Source organism: Heptranchias perlo, chromosome 28 (genome assembly GCF_035084215.1).
Source record: "Heptranchias perlo isolate sHepPer1 chromosome 28, sHepPer1.hap1, whole genome shotgun sequence".
In the NCBI taxonomy this organism is placed as follows: Eukaryota; Metazoa; Chordata; class Chondrichthyes; order Hexanchiformes; family Hexanchidae; genus Heptranchias; species Heptranchias perlo.
The window spans coordinates 22,872,995-22,889,742 of record NC_090352.1 but is presented as its reverse complement, the minus strand read 5'-3'; the positions used below and the strand labels follow the sequence as shown (position 1 = coordinate 22,889,742).

The 16,748-nt window shown below is 41.6% G+C and overlaps 1 protein-coding gene across 1 annotated transcript in view; it reads right to left on the bottom strand.

Annotated features, from left to right (window-relative positions):
* pitpnm3 (PITPNM family member 3) overlaps positions 1-16,748 on the bottom strand; it is a 323,972-nt gene that overhangs the window by 79,874 nt on the left and 227,350 nt on the right. The window contains exons 10-13 of the mRNA XM_068007892.1: positions 14,908-15,097; positions 6,867-6,986; positions 6,255-6,439; positions 584-756 (exon numbers count right to left, since the gene is read on the bottom strand). Of these exons, the coding sequence (XP_067863993.1) occupies positions 584-756; positions 6,255-6,439; positions 6,867-6,986; positions 14,908-15,097 (668 nt within the window). The remainder of the gene's footprint in view (positions 1-583; positions 757-6,254; positions 6,440-6,866; positions 6,987-14,907; positions 15,098-16,748) is intronic.

Here is a 16,748-nt window from a genome sequence, read left to right as displayed (position 1 = left end):
GCAGTCCTACACTGAAATATCCAGCTAGGAACTTGCAAACCACCCAAACTGATAACTCAAATAGTCAAAACTGGCTTTCAAAATCACTGTTTCTGTTTGAGAATTGAATGCCCCTCTACAGAGATTCTAGGACACCCTAAACTAACAGTGTCTGCATATGCAGGATAAGGTACTGAAGCCTTTAATCCACAGACAGACTTTTTGGAGTTAATAGCTGGTGGCAAACATTTATATGCTCCAATCCCTAAAAGAAAATGAATGCTTATTTGGACACTGTTTTCAGCAACATGATTTATTTTTACATTATTACCAGATGAATGGATACAATTATGCAAAATTAATCATTACACTGAAAGAAAACCACTGTAAACTATCAAGACAAATCCAGTACAACTCCAAATAATTAATTTAGGAATTATTTGAATAAAAACAATGACTGTGCTCCGATCTACACAGCGTGCATGCTGAGCAATCACTGATTCCACAGTGCAATTTGCAGTTTGTATATGTTTCCCTCAGTCCTCAGTTGGGCTATATTTTAATGGATGTCTTGATATTGACTACAAGGTCTTCAAGGTCTTACCATCTACTGAAGGAAGTACTGTCCACCTCATGGCCAGAACCAAGCCCAATGGGGAACCAAAGAGGAAGAGGTCAGAGACATCAAATTCAAATCTTCCTGGGTTTCCATCTAATAAATTGGTGCTACTTGTCCTTTGTAAATCAGGGTCATCGTTTAATGCACTGGAGTGAATTCTGTTAAAAAAAATGTATCTTTATTAAAACCAATGCCACCATCTTATGGGAAACATTTTAAATTAAAACTGGTTTATTTTAATTTCACTTTCTGTACTTCCTCATAGATGACGGATTTTATTGAAACTTTTAATTAGCTACATAATGCAATGCATCCAGCAAAAGTATTATTAAAGAAAACGAGGACAGCATCAGGCTATGTAAAGCAGAAATTCAATATTGTAAGAATAACAAATTTATAATAGTCAAACACCTAAGACAAGATTAAGGCAATCAATAGTGCTGTCAAAAGATTATACAAACTAAGACAAGAAGAATTACCACAACACCAACTTGCATTTAGCATCTTTAACATAGTGAAATTGTTCCACTGCGCTAAACAGAGGTAAGAACAGATGTCAGCCTACAGTAGAAGAAGGTATAGTGGAAGTGGCTGAACTTATGGTTTAAGAGGTAGATTTTAGGAGGCTCTTAAAGGCGAGAAGTAGCAAGGCAGAGGCAGTGAGGAAGAGAGTTATAAAAGTCAAGATAGCAGAAGGTTCTATCACTGAGAGTAGAGTGGAAGGGGGGATGCAAAAGAGGCTGCAGGTGGAAGAGTTCTGGGCTGACAAATAGGGCTGGAGGAGCTGCAGAGACAGAGGTGGAGCAAGCTCAAGGAATGATTTTAAGGTGAAGATGAGTCGATTATCTGGAGCTAGTGAAATCCAGCAAGGACCAGGCTGATGGGTGTAGAAACCCTCATGAAGACGAGGTTTGCATTTTATGGTGGGTGGATATGGGAGACCAGCAACAAGAGCATTAGAGAAATCCAGCCATGAGGTGATAAAGACTCATGTGGAGCACAAACACTGGCACAGACCTTTTGGGCCGAATGGGCTGGTTCTATGTTGTAAAATTCTATGTAATTTTATGTAAAAGGTGCGGACTAGTGTTTCAGCAGCAGAAGGCAGGAGGTAGTGGCTGAAGCAGGAAATGTTTTCTATTTGAGCAGCACATCAAACTTCCATACTTCTATGTTTAGCTTGCTAGCCAGGGAAGTTGAAGGAATTGAGGCTGGAGAGGCACAGATCTTTGCGGGAGCCAAAGAAGTTGGCTTTGGTTTTCCAATATGAAGATGGAGAAAATTATGGTTCATGCAAGTCTCAATGTCGGACAGGAGGTCAATGGAGGAGGCAGTGAGGTAGAGCCCATGCAGCTGGATGATGTTATTGAGGGGTGACTTGGAAATGATAAAGAGGAGGGGAAAAAGATGGGAAGAGAAACCATTTGAGGTGATGTAATGTCAATAATGCGATAGGTAATAATGGAACTAGGAGACAGCAGTGCCACAGAGGCTGACAATGGAGAAGCAATGTTCAAGAAGGATGGAGTGGATGATGATGTTGAAAGCAGTGGAGAGGTGGGAGAGGATAAGGATGGATAGATGGTCGCGGTTACAGTCACACAGAATGTCACTGGTGATTTTGACCAGTCTACTGTGGGCAGGGCAGAAACCTGATTGGGGGGCTTTGAACAGGAATTAGTGGGAGAAGTGGGAAGGTTAGACACTAGCAATATTGGGCGCAGGTTGAAAATCTCCCCAAAGTAACAGCCTCTAATTAGTGCGTCAGTCACTTTTTATGATTGTCCTCTTTTCCAATATTTTCAATTAAGGTGTTCATGTTTTCATTGCTCTGTATGTTCAATATAATCACTCCAATACATGTCAGATATCTCTTGCGAACTAACATACTATAAGGTATCATTTTATATGCTATGGTGCTTTAGACTTTCCGTGCTATAAATGTTGTGCTTAGTGATTCAGGTGCTGAAAATCCACAGGACTTCCAGTGAACTGCCATAATTCTGGAAGGGGTGCACCGGAAGGGACAGAAATTAGGCAGGGACCCAGATATACCAAGGTCCAGCTTAACATTTGGATTTCCATGGGGCTTTGTAAGGGGCCGAACCTCTGCCCACCCCATACAAGGCCATCAGCACTAGAGGGATTCCCAACGCTGGGAGTTCCCACATCCCAGGCCCTCAGTGGAACCCAGTGCTTCATTGGTGGGGGTGTGCCTGGTGAGACCAGGTGTATCAGGCCACCAAAGGTCATGTGAGTCCCACCTGAGCGTCTAGGTTGGAATCGTGGTCTAGAGCCACGAAGAACAGGCAAGTTGTTTTTTTTATTTAAATGTGGTCCCCTTATAAATCGGGCTGCTGTGGGCAATCTATAATTCTTTTTTGGTGCGGGGGTAGGGGAAGGGAGCGATATTCTCTGCCCTATTAGCCAACGTTGTGCGACAACTTGTGGCCTCCTCGACAGGTGGGTCCACTCGATGTGCCCAAGTGGTATGGACAGCCCGCCAGTGATAGACAAATGAAGGGACCTCCTTTTGACCCTACAAATTTTGGCGGATCAGTGTCTGAGGTTCTGGGTGGGTGTATCCCAACATAAGGGGCTGCTCTTTCAAAACTGAGATGAGGAGAAACTTCTTCACTCAGAGGGTAGTAGGTCTGTGGAATTTGCTGCCCCAGGAAGCTGTGGAAGCTACATCATTAAATAAATTTAAAACAGAAATAGACAGTTTCCTAGAAGTAAAGGGAATTAGGGGTTACGGGGAGCGGGCAGGAAATTGGACATGAATTTAAATTTGAGGTTAGGATCAGATCAGCCATGATCTTATTGAATGGCGGAGCAGGCTCGAGGGGCCGATTGGCCTACTCCTGCTCCTATTTCTTATGTAACATCCTCTACTGTGGATTCTCAGCCCTTCAATGTTTAATTAAAGTCCAGTTGCAGTAGGTGTTAATAAAAAAGCTGAGGTATAAATATTATAAGTTCATCAATTTTATTAAGCAGACTACAGATATTTCATTCAATTGTAGTTTAAAAAGGATGATTAGGGAGAAATTATAGTATTTCATACAAATGATATATTTTTAATTTTCTATATAATGCCACGGTATGATAAATTGTGTCTTTTGAAATTTAAAATATATAAAAAGGACTTGTGGTTCTTTCAATGGATTCCATTTATGAATGTTATGAATATATAAGGCGATATTTGAGGGAAGTATTTTATAAATCATCTGGCTGTTAAATTATACTCCTAAACTGTCATTTTAATATTGAAAAATTGTCAATAGTGAAAACACTACAAGAGCTAATGTAATTTTAATGTTTGATGGATTTCAATATAGGCTTATGGAAAGGGATATCTCAATGGAATTTGACACTGACATTTAAAATTCCACTTTATATCATGTTTATAATAATTGTTCTTTCATTATTCTTGCTCTTAAATCTCATTCACATATTCTCAATGTTATACAAGGACTTCAAGCTTCTCTAGTTAGAAAAGATCATGTTAGAGTTGATGATAAACTCTGTCTTACCACATTAATATTATGACTGGGATGACTCACTAGAGTTCTGTTTGTTACTTTGAATTGCTTAATAGAGAAAAGATGCATGAAATCTTCCGAATGGTAAGGTGCACATTGAGGTACTCCAAAGATTGTGTTCAATCATTAAGAGACTGTTATTATATGCCATAACGCAGGATCTAGAAAGCGTTAAGATAAGTTGAGGCATTTCATCAAGGCTGTGCGTTCAGATTTCCAGGGTGATCACTTTCTGTCTTGGCCGCAGGACTTAGAGGATTCCCACCTAAACATCCTGAAGTACATGCTGCTGCCTTGTGAATGGGTACTTTTAGCTTCTTAATAACTGGATTCTCCTGTAGTCATTAGTCCAGTTTTGTAGTTAACTCAAAGCATGCTCCAATTCATTGATGATTACTAAAAATAATAGAACAGACTGAGTGATACAGCACAACAAACCAGAGTGGTGGGAGAAGGATTCCTGTCTACAATTTGCCATGTAATGAGTTCATGATCTCTGGGTGGCTGGGACAGGCATTGTGTAGAAATAATGGGGTAGAAATTATTCTGGGCCTGTTTTCGGGTACAAAAGCAGTGCACGCCCGAACCAAGAGGCCCATGGGTCAATGGAAGTTGGTTCTTGGGCCTTATTAATATTATCAGGGTGAGTTACCAGTGCTGGTCGCACCTCCTCAGGCAGCTTGGCTGAGAGAATAATTCAATTTCGGGCCTCCTGCCTTGCTGGCAGCGACTCTCATGTAAGTCCTGGGAGTGAGAGTTAGTTCAGGCTGGGGAAGAGTTGGTGGGGGGTGGAGGGGGTGGCGATTGTGATGCCTGTGGAGTTAGTGGAGCAGAGGCCTACCCTGCTCATCATTGACTAATTTCACCAAGGGTTCTTTCAACAGGCGTTAGGCCCCTAATTAACATATTCAAGGCGCATTACACCTGTTTTAGGCCCCTGACTGGGACATCGCCTGCACAGATTGGGCACAAGCGTTCCCACTGCTAAATTGGTGGGTTCTACGCACGTTTTACTCCCAATAAACGAATGCGATGCATAAGAATTTCTACCCTGATATACTTCCTAAAGAGGGAGAAGACCAAAGAATAAGTCAACACAAATTGCTCTTCCACATCCCTCTGGCAGTTGGTTGAAGAGAAGCAGATACCCTAGAAAAGGGGGAAAATTACTGAGGTAGGGGATAGGATGAATAGGACTAAGGGAGCAATTAAGAATGCATTATGGAGCTTCTGTTTCAGTGATATGGAAACATAAAGATCAAGAAGATTGCTAGATCAACTCTTCAGCTCTGCATGGCAGTGATGGAAGTGCTTAAATTGACCTAATTTTTTAATATATTTGTTCATTGGACATGGCCAACACTGACAAGGCCAGCATTTATTGCCCATCCCTTGTTGCCCTAAGAAGGTGGTGGTGGGCCTTCTTCTTGAACTGCTGCAGTCTTTGTGGTGATGGGGCTTCAATGATAATGTTATGTAGGAAATTCGAGGATATTGGCCCAGCGGCGATAAAGGAAAGACAATATATGTCCACATCAGGATGGTGTGTGACATACATGGGGAACTTGGAGATGATAATGTTCCCATGAGATTGTTGCTCTTCTTCTCCGTGGTAGATGTTGCAGGGCTGGGAGGAGTTGTCAAAATCACTGGGCTATGACAGGGAAAATCACCTAAAGTTCTCGCGCTTGATTGGTATCAAGCGAGTTCTGCTGTAATGTGCTTAGAAATGTTGGCCAAAGACAGGAACAGACCAAATTGTGATGCCTTCTGTCTTAGAGTAGCCAGCCAACCCTCACCATCTAAATTCAGACATAAAGAATGGCCAACTGGGCAAGATATTGGAAGGCTGTAGAAGCAGAGAGAATGATATGCCACCATGAGTCATTGGCTCACGACAGGAGAGAAGAAACATTGATGTGGATGATATGAATGAATATTCCAAGCGACCAAACCATTTCATAATTTAAAAACATGGCCCTGAAATAAATACATTTAAAACCACCACTTATAAATTGCTTTTCATGGCTTGTGGAATAAGTACCAAATATCACCATCCCTTTCCCCAACAATTTTTTTCAATTCTGGTTTGCCACCTCTGTCACTGCTACCTTGACAGAAAAGCCTGATGCTGTGTTATGGTGTCACAGTCATAGGTAGAAGAGTCACTCTGTTTCCTTGGCAATTGTTTCCTTGGTTCCTCCTCATCAATCCCTGAGATGTCAATGTTGCTTTTGCTAAGTCGTTTGCTGGAGCTGAAGTCGGATCCAGGTTCATCTGTTAAAAGTGTGTTATCCTTTTGTAGAATAAAAAAAGTAATTAGCAAACAGAATACAAGAATCCTAGAATCCTTTTCTCATTGCGTTTCTTTGCAGAACATGAATCTGTCTAAAGTTACAGATAGAAAATCTTCAAAATTAGACAAATATCTACTATTCCTTCAGTGTAAAGATCAACATTTTGTTCATATTGATAAGGAGCAAAGACACTACTATTGTCGTCAAAATGGTTAATATCAGCATTGGTAAGGAACTCTTTCAAAAAGAAGAGAACATTTATTCTTCATGCTGAGCACAAGCATGAGTAGAATGTCAATAAGATCAATTTTATTATCCAAGGAATTTGAACCTATTGTCCATCATTTGCATTCTCTGTGCTGGGTCAGTTGAAATTTTCAAGTCTAGTCAGTATTTAATGCAATATACCTGTAAATGTTCTGGTACCTGTATACTACCAATACTCCCCCTCCTGCTGCTGTTCTGGCTTTCACCTGTTGTATGTGCACTGTAACACAAGGCATCAAACCCCAGAATTCCTCCAACACAGTCACCAATTAAGCAAACCTATTGGAGATGGAACAAAAACAAATGATATACTATTTTAAAACACAACTCCATTCAATGTATAAAGGTGTTTGAGATGAAAGGTGGTAATGCCAGTTTTCATCCTGTATTAACTACGATCTCCGTGCACCCATAGCAAATATTGGGAGAGCCAAACGTAACAGCAGGTTTCTTCCAGTGTAATTATCACTACCCATGTCCTCAAACCCCACAATGAAAGAGCCAAATAGTAGGTTTCATCCAGTGCAACTACTGATCCCCATGTATTCATAGGCGCAATGGGAGAGCCAAACATAATAGCAGGTTTCAGTCTGAATAATTACCATTCTCTACAGGTTTACAGCCTACTCCAGGGAAAGCCACATGTAATAGCAGGTTTCCTCCTGTGTGAATTACCACTCTCCACGTATTCAAACCCACAATAAGGAAACCAAATGTAATAACAGGTTCCTAATGTGTAATTATTGTTCTCCATGTAGCCATATCCCACATCAGGAGATATAACACTAGGTTTCATACATTGATTATCACACTTGTGAATTTGTGCCCCATATTGGCAGTGTGAATGTAATCTTTGCCAATAGGGACACCTCCATTTCCCTTGGAGAGCTATACATTATGCAGGAGTGCTTCCCCCGGCTCCACATTCAAACTGCAGGCTGCTGTTAGCCACTGTTCATCTCCCCATCCCCCCAACTCTGATCGCATCCTCGACCACCTCCCCCCCCAATCGTGATCTCAACCACCCACTATCATTGCCACCAGTCTCCCCAATCCCGACCGCCACCAGTCCCCCCAAACCCGGCAACCGCTGCCCTCCCCAATCGTCTCCCCTCCCGGTCACCGCTCCCCTCCCTGATTGCCCTTTCCGACCACCACCATCCCCTGATCGCACCTCTCCATCACCCTCCTCTCACGATTGCCCCCCTCCTGGTCCCCTTTAAGGACTTACATGAGGGTGGCCGCTGTGACGTCCGAATTTCAAGGCCTCTTCCCCAGCGAGTTGCTTGGGGACGCCCATTAGGTGCCCGCAGCTCGCCTATTTAATGAGAATGAGGTCTGAGGCCCAATATTAGGTGCATCTCAGGCCAATCCATTCAGGTGCAGAGATTGTTAAATTAATTGACTATTAAATTAATTTTTACCGCGATAGCTGGGGGCATCCAGCATCAAATGTCCAGATTGGCCATTGAGAATGGCAAAGCCAGTTACCATCATTGGTTGATAACACTGCCAAAAGTGAATAGTGGCTTGTGGTGCTGTAAGTCCTGCCCCAAGTGTGGAAGGATTTAATGGTGTATATCCCGTCTTCTAGCCACTGTCTTCACAAAAACATAGTAAAGGTATGATCCTGCATCAGCTACTGCAGCTTGCATACCTGTATAGTTGTAGTTATTCATGCCTCACTATGACAGTGTTAATTAAATGACTGATCCTGCATCAACTACTACTTCCTGGCACTCCACAATGGCAGTGCCCAGTGAAATGGTGGGTTTCATTAGTATTTATTACCTCTCCCCATGAAACTCATGTGCCCACATTGGGAAACCCTAATATAATAACTGGCTTAATCCTGTGTAGCTATCAAATAACTTCTGCTAATAAGAACTTTCTAAACTTGTTACAATTAAACTAAGAAATGTACTACACCAATAACATTATTGAACTGTTTCTTCAAGGTTATTTTTAATAATCTGTATGCCAAGGCCAGAAGGGATATTCTCCTACAAACCATTTTCATTATCAGTTAACTCCGTGGTTACAGTCTCCGACTCCAAATTTGTTCTCTGATATTCTTGATCATAAGGAGTGTTTTTAATCCCACCCACCCTTTGGGCAAAATTTGGTCATTGTCATAGAATCATAGAAAATTTACGGCACAGAAGGAGGCCATTCGGCCCGTGTCCGCGCTGGCCGAAAATGAGCCACCCAGCCTAATCCCACTTTCCAGCACTTGGTCCGTAGCCTTGTAGGTCACGGCACTTCAGGTGCAAATCCAGGTACTTTTTAAATGAGTTGAGGGTTTCTGCCTCTACCACCCTTTCAGGCAGTGAGTTCCAGACCCCTCCTACCCTCTGGGTGAAACATTTTTTCCTCAGCTCCCCTCTAATCCTTCTACCAATTACTTTAAATCTATGCCCCCTGGTTATTGACCTCTCTGCTAAGGGAAATAGGTCCTTCCTATCCACTCTATCTAGGCCCCTAATAATTTTGTACACCTCAATTAAATCACCCCTCAGCCTCCTCTGTTCCAAAGAGAACAACCCCAGCCTATCCAATCTTTCCTCATAGCTAAAATTCTCCAGCCCTGGCAACATCCTCGTAAATCTTCTCTGTATCCTCTCTAGTGCAATTACATCCTTGTAATGTGGTGACCAGAACTGTATACACAGTACTTAAGCTGTGGCCTAACCAGTGTTTTATACAGTTCCAGCATAACCTCCCTGCCCTTATATTCTATGCCTCGACTAATAAAGGAAAGTATTCTTAAACACCTTATCTACTGTCCTGCTACCTTCAGGGATCTATGGACATGCACTCCAAGGTCCCTCACTTCCTCTACACTTTTCAGTATCCTCCCATTTATTGTGTACTCCCTTGCCTCGTTTGACCTCGCCAAATGCATTACCTCACACTTCTCTGGATTGAATTCCATTTGCCACTTTTCTGCCCACCTGACCAGTCCGTTGATATTTTCCTGTAGTCTACAGCTTTCCTCCTCACTGTCAACCACACAGCCAATTTTTGTATCATCTGCAAACTTCTTAATCATGCCCCCTACATTTAAGTTCATATCATTAATATATATCACAAAAAGCAGGGGACCTAGCACTGAGCCCTGCGGAACTCCACTGGAAACAGCCTTCCAGTCACAAAAACACCCATCGACCATTACCCTTGGCTTCCTGCCACTGAGCCAATTTTGGATCCAACTTGCCACTCTCCCTTGGATCCCATGGGCTTGCACTTTTTTGACCAGTCTGCCAAGTGGAACCTTGTCAAAAGCCTTGCTAAAATCCATGTAGACTACATCAAATGCACTACCATCGACCCTCCTTGTTACCTCTTCAAAAAATTCAATCAAGTTAGTCAGATACGACCTTCCCTTAACAAATCCATGCTGACTGTCCTTGATTACTTCGTGCTTTTCTAAGTGATGGTTTATCCTGTCCCTCAGAATTGATTCCAATGATTTACCCACCATCAAGGTTAGACTGACTGGCCTGTAATTACTCGGTCTATCCCTCGCTCCCTTTTTAAACAACGGTATGACGTTAGCAGTCCTCCAATCCTCCTCCGTCGCCAGGCTTGGAGACAGACTTTACACACTGAAAATCAGAATCGAGATCAGGAAGGGACACCGACCTGCTCAGGATTGGAGGCGACCATGGGGTTGTCCTCAGTTAATCTGGCTCGATCAGATCAGTAATGATCCAGTGGAACTCTCTAATGCTTAGAACGAAGCCATAGAACGCGGTCGATGCTACGGACCTCTGCTGTCTAAAGGTAATTGCTTGCTTGTTCGCTCGACGGAAGCCTTGTGGGCGGGTAGTTAAAATCGCCTGGGAGACTTACCTGCTGAACACTCCCTTTCCGCAGTCTTCAATTTTAACCTGCTCTTCTGAGTGGGCGGGAAGGACGCCTGCTGGAAATCAGCGGGACACTACTTTAAATATGTGGTCGGGCCTGAAAACATCATCAGACCCAACTGCTATTTTAACCAGCAGCCTGAACGGGGAAGCCATTGTGGCTTTCCCGCCAGGTGCAGAGAGCAGGAAGAAGAGTCGGGGCCAGAAGAGGCCCAAAGAGGTAAGTTTTTAAAACTTTTTTTTTCTCTTTCCTTGTGGGGCCTGGAATGCTCCTCCAGGCCCCCCAAGAAAAGTTCAGGCCTCCCCCTCATGATCACAAGACCCTACTGAAAACCCCTCCCTGCGACTTACCTGAGGCCAGGGACCATTCCTTTGGATCCCACCGGCGGAATCTCTGGCAGGTAACCGATCGGGGACATAGATGAGGCCCGGGAGTTAAAATCACCCGGGCCTCTTGCTGCCAAGGTGAGTGTAGCTTGCCACTCACCTCGGCTGGTTAAAATTGAAGACCGTAGTTTGCCGTTCACCTCGGCCCGTGTCCACTTGATTCCCTCCCTGAGTTAAAATCGGGGCTATAGTTATTATCTATGCATAAAGCATAAGGCAGTTTCTAACCGTGCATATAATGACATTGATTTAGAGACTAACAGATACGCATGAGTAATTACCAGGTTGTAATAACATTGAAGGTTCAGATGTCATCATAAATCCTCAGGGAAAATACTGAATAGTTTATAACTGTCACCTGAATCCTAATGAAAAGGTGTCCATTATTATTCTTAATATTTAGTTTGACGTTCCCAAGGATATTGTTCTATTTTTTTCACTTTTCTTTAAATCAGGTGCTTTCATGGTGAATATTGATAACAAGGATGCTTCATGAAGTTGATGTATGATGACACCTCTCTGAAGGATTAAACCAGCATGTAATCACTGCACGTTTACTGGAGTTTAATCTATGGGTTCAGGGTTAAGAATTAATATAGATGTTATATATGGTAGCACATAATCTGCAATGTGTTCCAAGGCAGCAGCACATCATAAACATAGAGCAAAGTTTGAAAAGCTAACGTCATCAAGATGCTTTATTGCCTTGGAAGACACTCCAGAATGGGTTATTTTGAGGGATCATTAAAGTCACTTTTTACAGATTTCTAAATTCACAGATCATTTTGGGATGCTAGATCAGTAAAAACAGATTCTCTCATGGTTTTGACCTTGAAAATTACAAATTCTCCTCGGTCTTCACACTGAAAATGGAGTCCTGAGGTGTGTGTGATGATGTCATTAACATGAGACTCCACATCTTGGGATCCTACATTCAGCTCCAAATTCTTTCAAGGGAATCAAGACTTGAGGTGAGTTCAGCAGTTAGATGACTTTTACCATGTCTTATATTTTAATTCAGCATTTATAGGAAAAATGCTGATGGATCCAATGCATTTAAGCACAGCTTGGAGTATACTGCTAAACATGGCATGTGGTGACATGAATACATGGAATAATAGAATTTTAAAAATATATATTTTTAATAAGAAATTTAGCTGAACATTTTGAGATTTTTCAATAGGTACAGTAAATACACCAAATGGGAATAAATTTATGGGGGCATAGCACCTGATCAGCCATGATTTAATTGAATGACAGTGCAGGCTCGAGGGGCTGAATGGCCTACTCCTGTTCCTGTGATGAAGTCTGATAGAGCAAAGGTTTGCCAAATAATTGATTGCCAGTTTGTATCTCAGAACTGTCTCTTGTCTATCACAGATAAATCGTTCACAGCTTTGGTTTTCTTAGCTTTAGATGTTGGGGAAAACAAATCTTTTGCCCTAAAGAGGGGTTACTTTGGAGAGTTATCTGTGAACAATGGAACATAAATGTTTTGAGCGAAAGAAGCAAAATACTCCAGATGCTGGAAATCTGGAATAAAAACAGAAAATTTTGGAAACACTCAGCAGGTTGGGCAGCATCTTTGCAGAGAGCAAGGTAAGGTTAACATTTCAGTTATCCTCCATAGACCCTGTACATCTCTTCATCAGAGGGTCATAAGGCTTGAAACGTTAACACTATCTTCCTCTCTCTCCACAGATACTGCCTGACCTGCTGAGTGTTTCAAGGATTTTCTATTTTGAATGCAGTATATTGTTTCACTGGAGTTATCTTTCAGTTATTGTTAACAGTTTCTGCTGCTCTAGATTACGATTTTAGAACCAATCTTGTTTTATTGAGTTTTAGCAATGTTCCAAATAACAACTAATTTTCTCCCAATACATATCTGGGTTTTGAGGGTTCATTGTTTACCCCTGAATATCTATTTTTTGACACTAAATATTGAAAAAACACCATAGAAAACCTGGATTTCTAAACCAGCAATAAAAACTAGCTTTAATGATCCTCAGTTATTCATTGTGATCCATTCAAAGTTAAAGTTATTTACTATCAGTTCACGGTTTCACTTTTTATTTTCCCCCCAGCATTGGGGATCCATAGAGTGATTGATGCACAGCTCTCAGGATCAAAGTGTTATTATTCACTTTGATTTGATCAGAAGCAGCATTGTATCATGCAATGTGAACAGCAATGATATTTGGACTAATTTAGTTGAATTGTGCAGAGGAATTTCACAGGTTGTGTGCATTAGTTGCATGTTGCACTAAAACCCTAGGACATATATATACTTATATATAGATACACACATCAATGATATATATATATATATATATATATATATATCAATTATATATACATGAAGTAGTTATGCATTATTCAATAGCCTGAGGTTCCGAGGTTATATACATGTTCCCAACTGCCTAGCCCTTTGAAGATAAATTAGATTACTTTGTAGACACAGTGGGAAACAGAAAATCAAAGCCAGATTTTATCTTCGAGACAAGCCATCCATCTTATCTCTAGTTGAAGTGAATCACTATAGTCTAGATTCACTTTACAATCTCTTCCTGCCTTTCGATCCAACAAAAAAACTAATATCACAGCTATCTTTAAAAACCTATCTTGGTCTTACAATGTTATTTCCTCTTATGATGGGGTTTCTGTCCAAAGTACAATGTTTGTTGAGATGAAAGGCAGTGCCACTACATTTTTCTTCTAGAGTTGTACCAAGGAAAGTCGTCTTACACCTGGTCTTGGATTAGGCATCCAAATCTTATGTTTTTATTAAAAGAAAGCACTGAGCTTTATGAGCAGTTGAAGCTGTGGGTCTGTGGTCACTAGGAACTAGTTTGAGACTACTCAAGTCATTTCCAGTCGAACCTTTACAACTAAAAAAGGAAACATTCATCTAGTTAGTCAGTAAGAGATTTAAACCCATATGCCATTGGTGAAAAGTCAGTGTGCTAAGTTACTGCACAACATAGTTCCTAACATTAGCTGTCTTTTTACTTGTATAGGTACATTAAAAAGTATAGGGTCAAAAAAAGAAGCTGTGCAGTTCATCTGGGCGGGCCCATGAAACTAATACCTCTCAATCATCCGCTGTTTCAAATATTGATCTAATTCTCCCTTTCTACACTCTCTGCCTCAATGTATCTCTGGGCAGTCCATGCTGGGAATGTCAACCCAAGCCATCACAGCTGAAAAGTACTTCAGCTGACTGCTAGATGGACAGGTTCCAGTATCCCATGATTCCCTTAACTCCTACAGCTGCCACATGCTGCCTCGTTCTATTGCCTGACAAAATTCCCCTCCTACAGTTAACCACCTCTCAGGACATCTAGACTAGCTGACGAGAAATGACCCTGGTGGTGTCAACAAGTAATAAAACTCAAAGGTGGAGAATGTATAACTGTACAAGTTACACAACTGTATGTATATCTGCAAGTCCCATGTAATCTGTAATATGGCATGTTCTCTCTATTGCACCATCACAACAACAACAACAACAACAACAACTTGCACTAATATAGCACCTTTAACATAGCAAAACATCCCAAGGCGCTTCACAAGAGAGATATCAAACAAAATTTGACACCGAGCCACATAAGAAGATATTAGGGCAGGTGATCAAAAGCTTGGTCAAAGAGGTAGGTTTTAAGAAGCATCTTAAAGGAGGAGAGGTAGCGAGGCGGAGAGGTTTAGGGATGGAATTCCAGAGCTTAGGGCCTAGGCAGCTAAAGCCATGGCCGCCAATGGCGGAGGGATTAAAATCGGAGATGCGCAAGAGGCCAGAATTGAAGGAAGGGTTTTTGTACAACTTGATACAAAAAGGGACACTATAAGTGTGATTCATTCATGTCTCCTAACAGTTATAGTGGAGTTTGAATAATTGTCTATTGCTGTTTTGTGCTGGAATGGGTTTAAGATCTAAGACTAACCTGGCCATTGAATCCAATCCCATCTTCAGACTTCAGGAACTCACTGTAAATCTGATTTGTTCTGCTAATCACTGTTGCGACTGCGTCCTGATATTGAGGTGAAGAGATTGCGAGCAGGGGCAGTGCAGCCAGCGGAATGTGATCCTCGCTGCTGCTCAGGCAGCCTTCGTCATAGCTGTATGGATTTAAGCTGGAGAGGAAAAGAGAAACTGAAGTTCAAAAAACTGAATGGAGAAAAGATAAACCTGTCCTTTGCTTTTGATCTGAGATTGTGCTGCTTAAAAAAATAATTCAAGGCGTGTTTTCATACCAGTCATCATATCTCTGCTATAATTTCCACAATTGCATTTCCTATCTCATTTAAAAAATAAATAATGCCTGTTTCAAATCTGTCTAGAGACATATTTGAAGTGTTGGCCAGGAAATTGCTCAGGAAATAATGGTGAGGCTAACAGGGCTCACTGTTATTTCAGGGCAAATGGAACAGCAAGTTCCGGAGAGGGCACATGTGCAGTCAAACGCGGAAATCTGGAAATTGCTCCTATCGTTTGCCATTTTCGTTTGAAAGCTTCGCGTTAGAGGCCTAACAACTGAATGAATGGACCAGTGCGAACTTGCTGCACTGTCCAGCTGGAAGCGAATTAATCTCTCCACAAAAAAGGTACACTGGGTTTTTTACCTCTAAGCCATCTTTTAACAGTGTGATAAGTATCAATGACTGCCAAACAACCTCACTGGCACTGAAAATTAACTTTAAAAGATGTGGATTCTCATTCCTCCCGATATTAATTGTGTTGGAGACATTTAAAAACAAAACATTTCTTAATTTAAAATTGTTTTTTTTAATTCTTTCTGTCTCTTTTACCTTTGTCTTTTAATCCTACCCTCTCTTTATTTGGCTTTCTCCAACTAATTTTGTATAGAATTTACTAATCTCCCTGACATTTCCTGGTTCTTAATCTGCGCGGCTTGTGAAAGAGGTTTTCACTTCCTGGTTCTGACTGCGCGGCTTGTCAATGATGCTTCCAACTGATTGGATGAGGGGAGAGAGAGCACGAGATCCTTTCCCCGCTCACACAGCTCAGCGAAGCCCGGGAAAGACCCCTGCACTTCTTGTAGGTCTCAATAAAAGCAAGCTGGCGCCCAGAAGCCCGTAAAAAGTTTGTGGGTGAATCAGTTACTTACGAGCAGTGGGCGATGTCCGTTTGCCACTCAGCACAATTTCCGGGCCATTATCTTATTTATTCCACAATAAAACTCTACAAGCAAGAGTATGGTCTCCCCTCCAGTGAGCTCACTTAAAGAGTCAAGTGACTTGAAGAATCCCATTGAGTTACTGTTTTGGAAGACCTGGGGCAAGGGATTGACAAACCGACTGTCAATATAAAATGTTGACAACTGCCATACATGGGCAGGGCACTCTGTACTTCCAATGGATACAGGGAGGACACCATAATCCTGCCATTAAAACTTCAATAAGCGATGCATTTGAACTCTTCATTATGTGACACAAACCTGGACAAGTGTCAAAGGCGGTGATCCCTTAAGCAATTTCCTTTTTATGTTTCCACTTGACTGTGAGCAATTCCCTTTTCCTGTTGTAAGGTACATTCTTGAGAGGTGAGTGTAATATTCTGCTTGATTTACTGCGCAAACCAATCCCGGGGTAAACTGAAGACAGCCTATTAAACATGCCAAGCTAAATAGGGTCAGAGATAAAGGCAGCCATTTCATTTTGTGATTTATATTCTATTTTTAAACTGACAGTAAATTGCAGGAACTGTGGCCACAGCTGCATTGAGGCTTAATACTGTAGTCATGTGATCTAGTCACAATTGTGC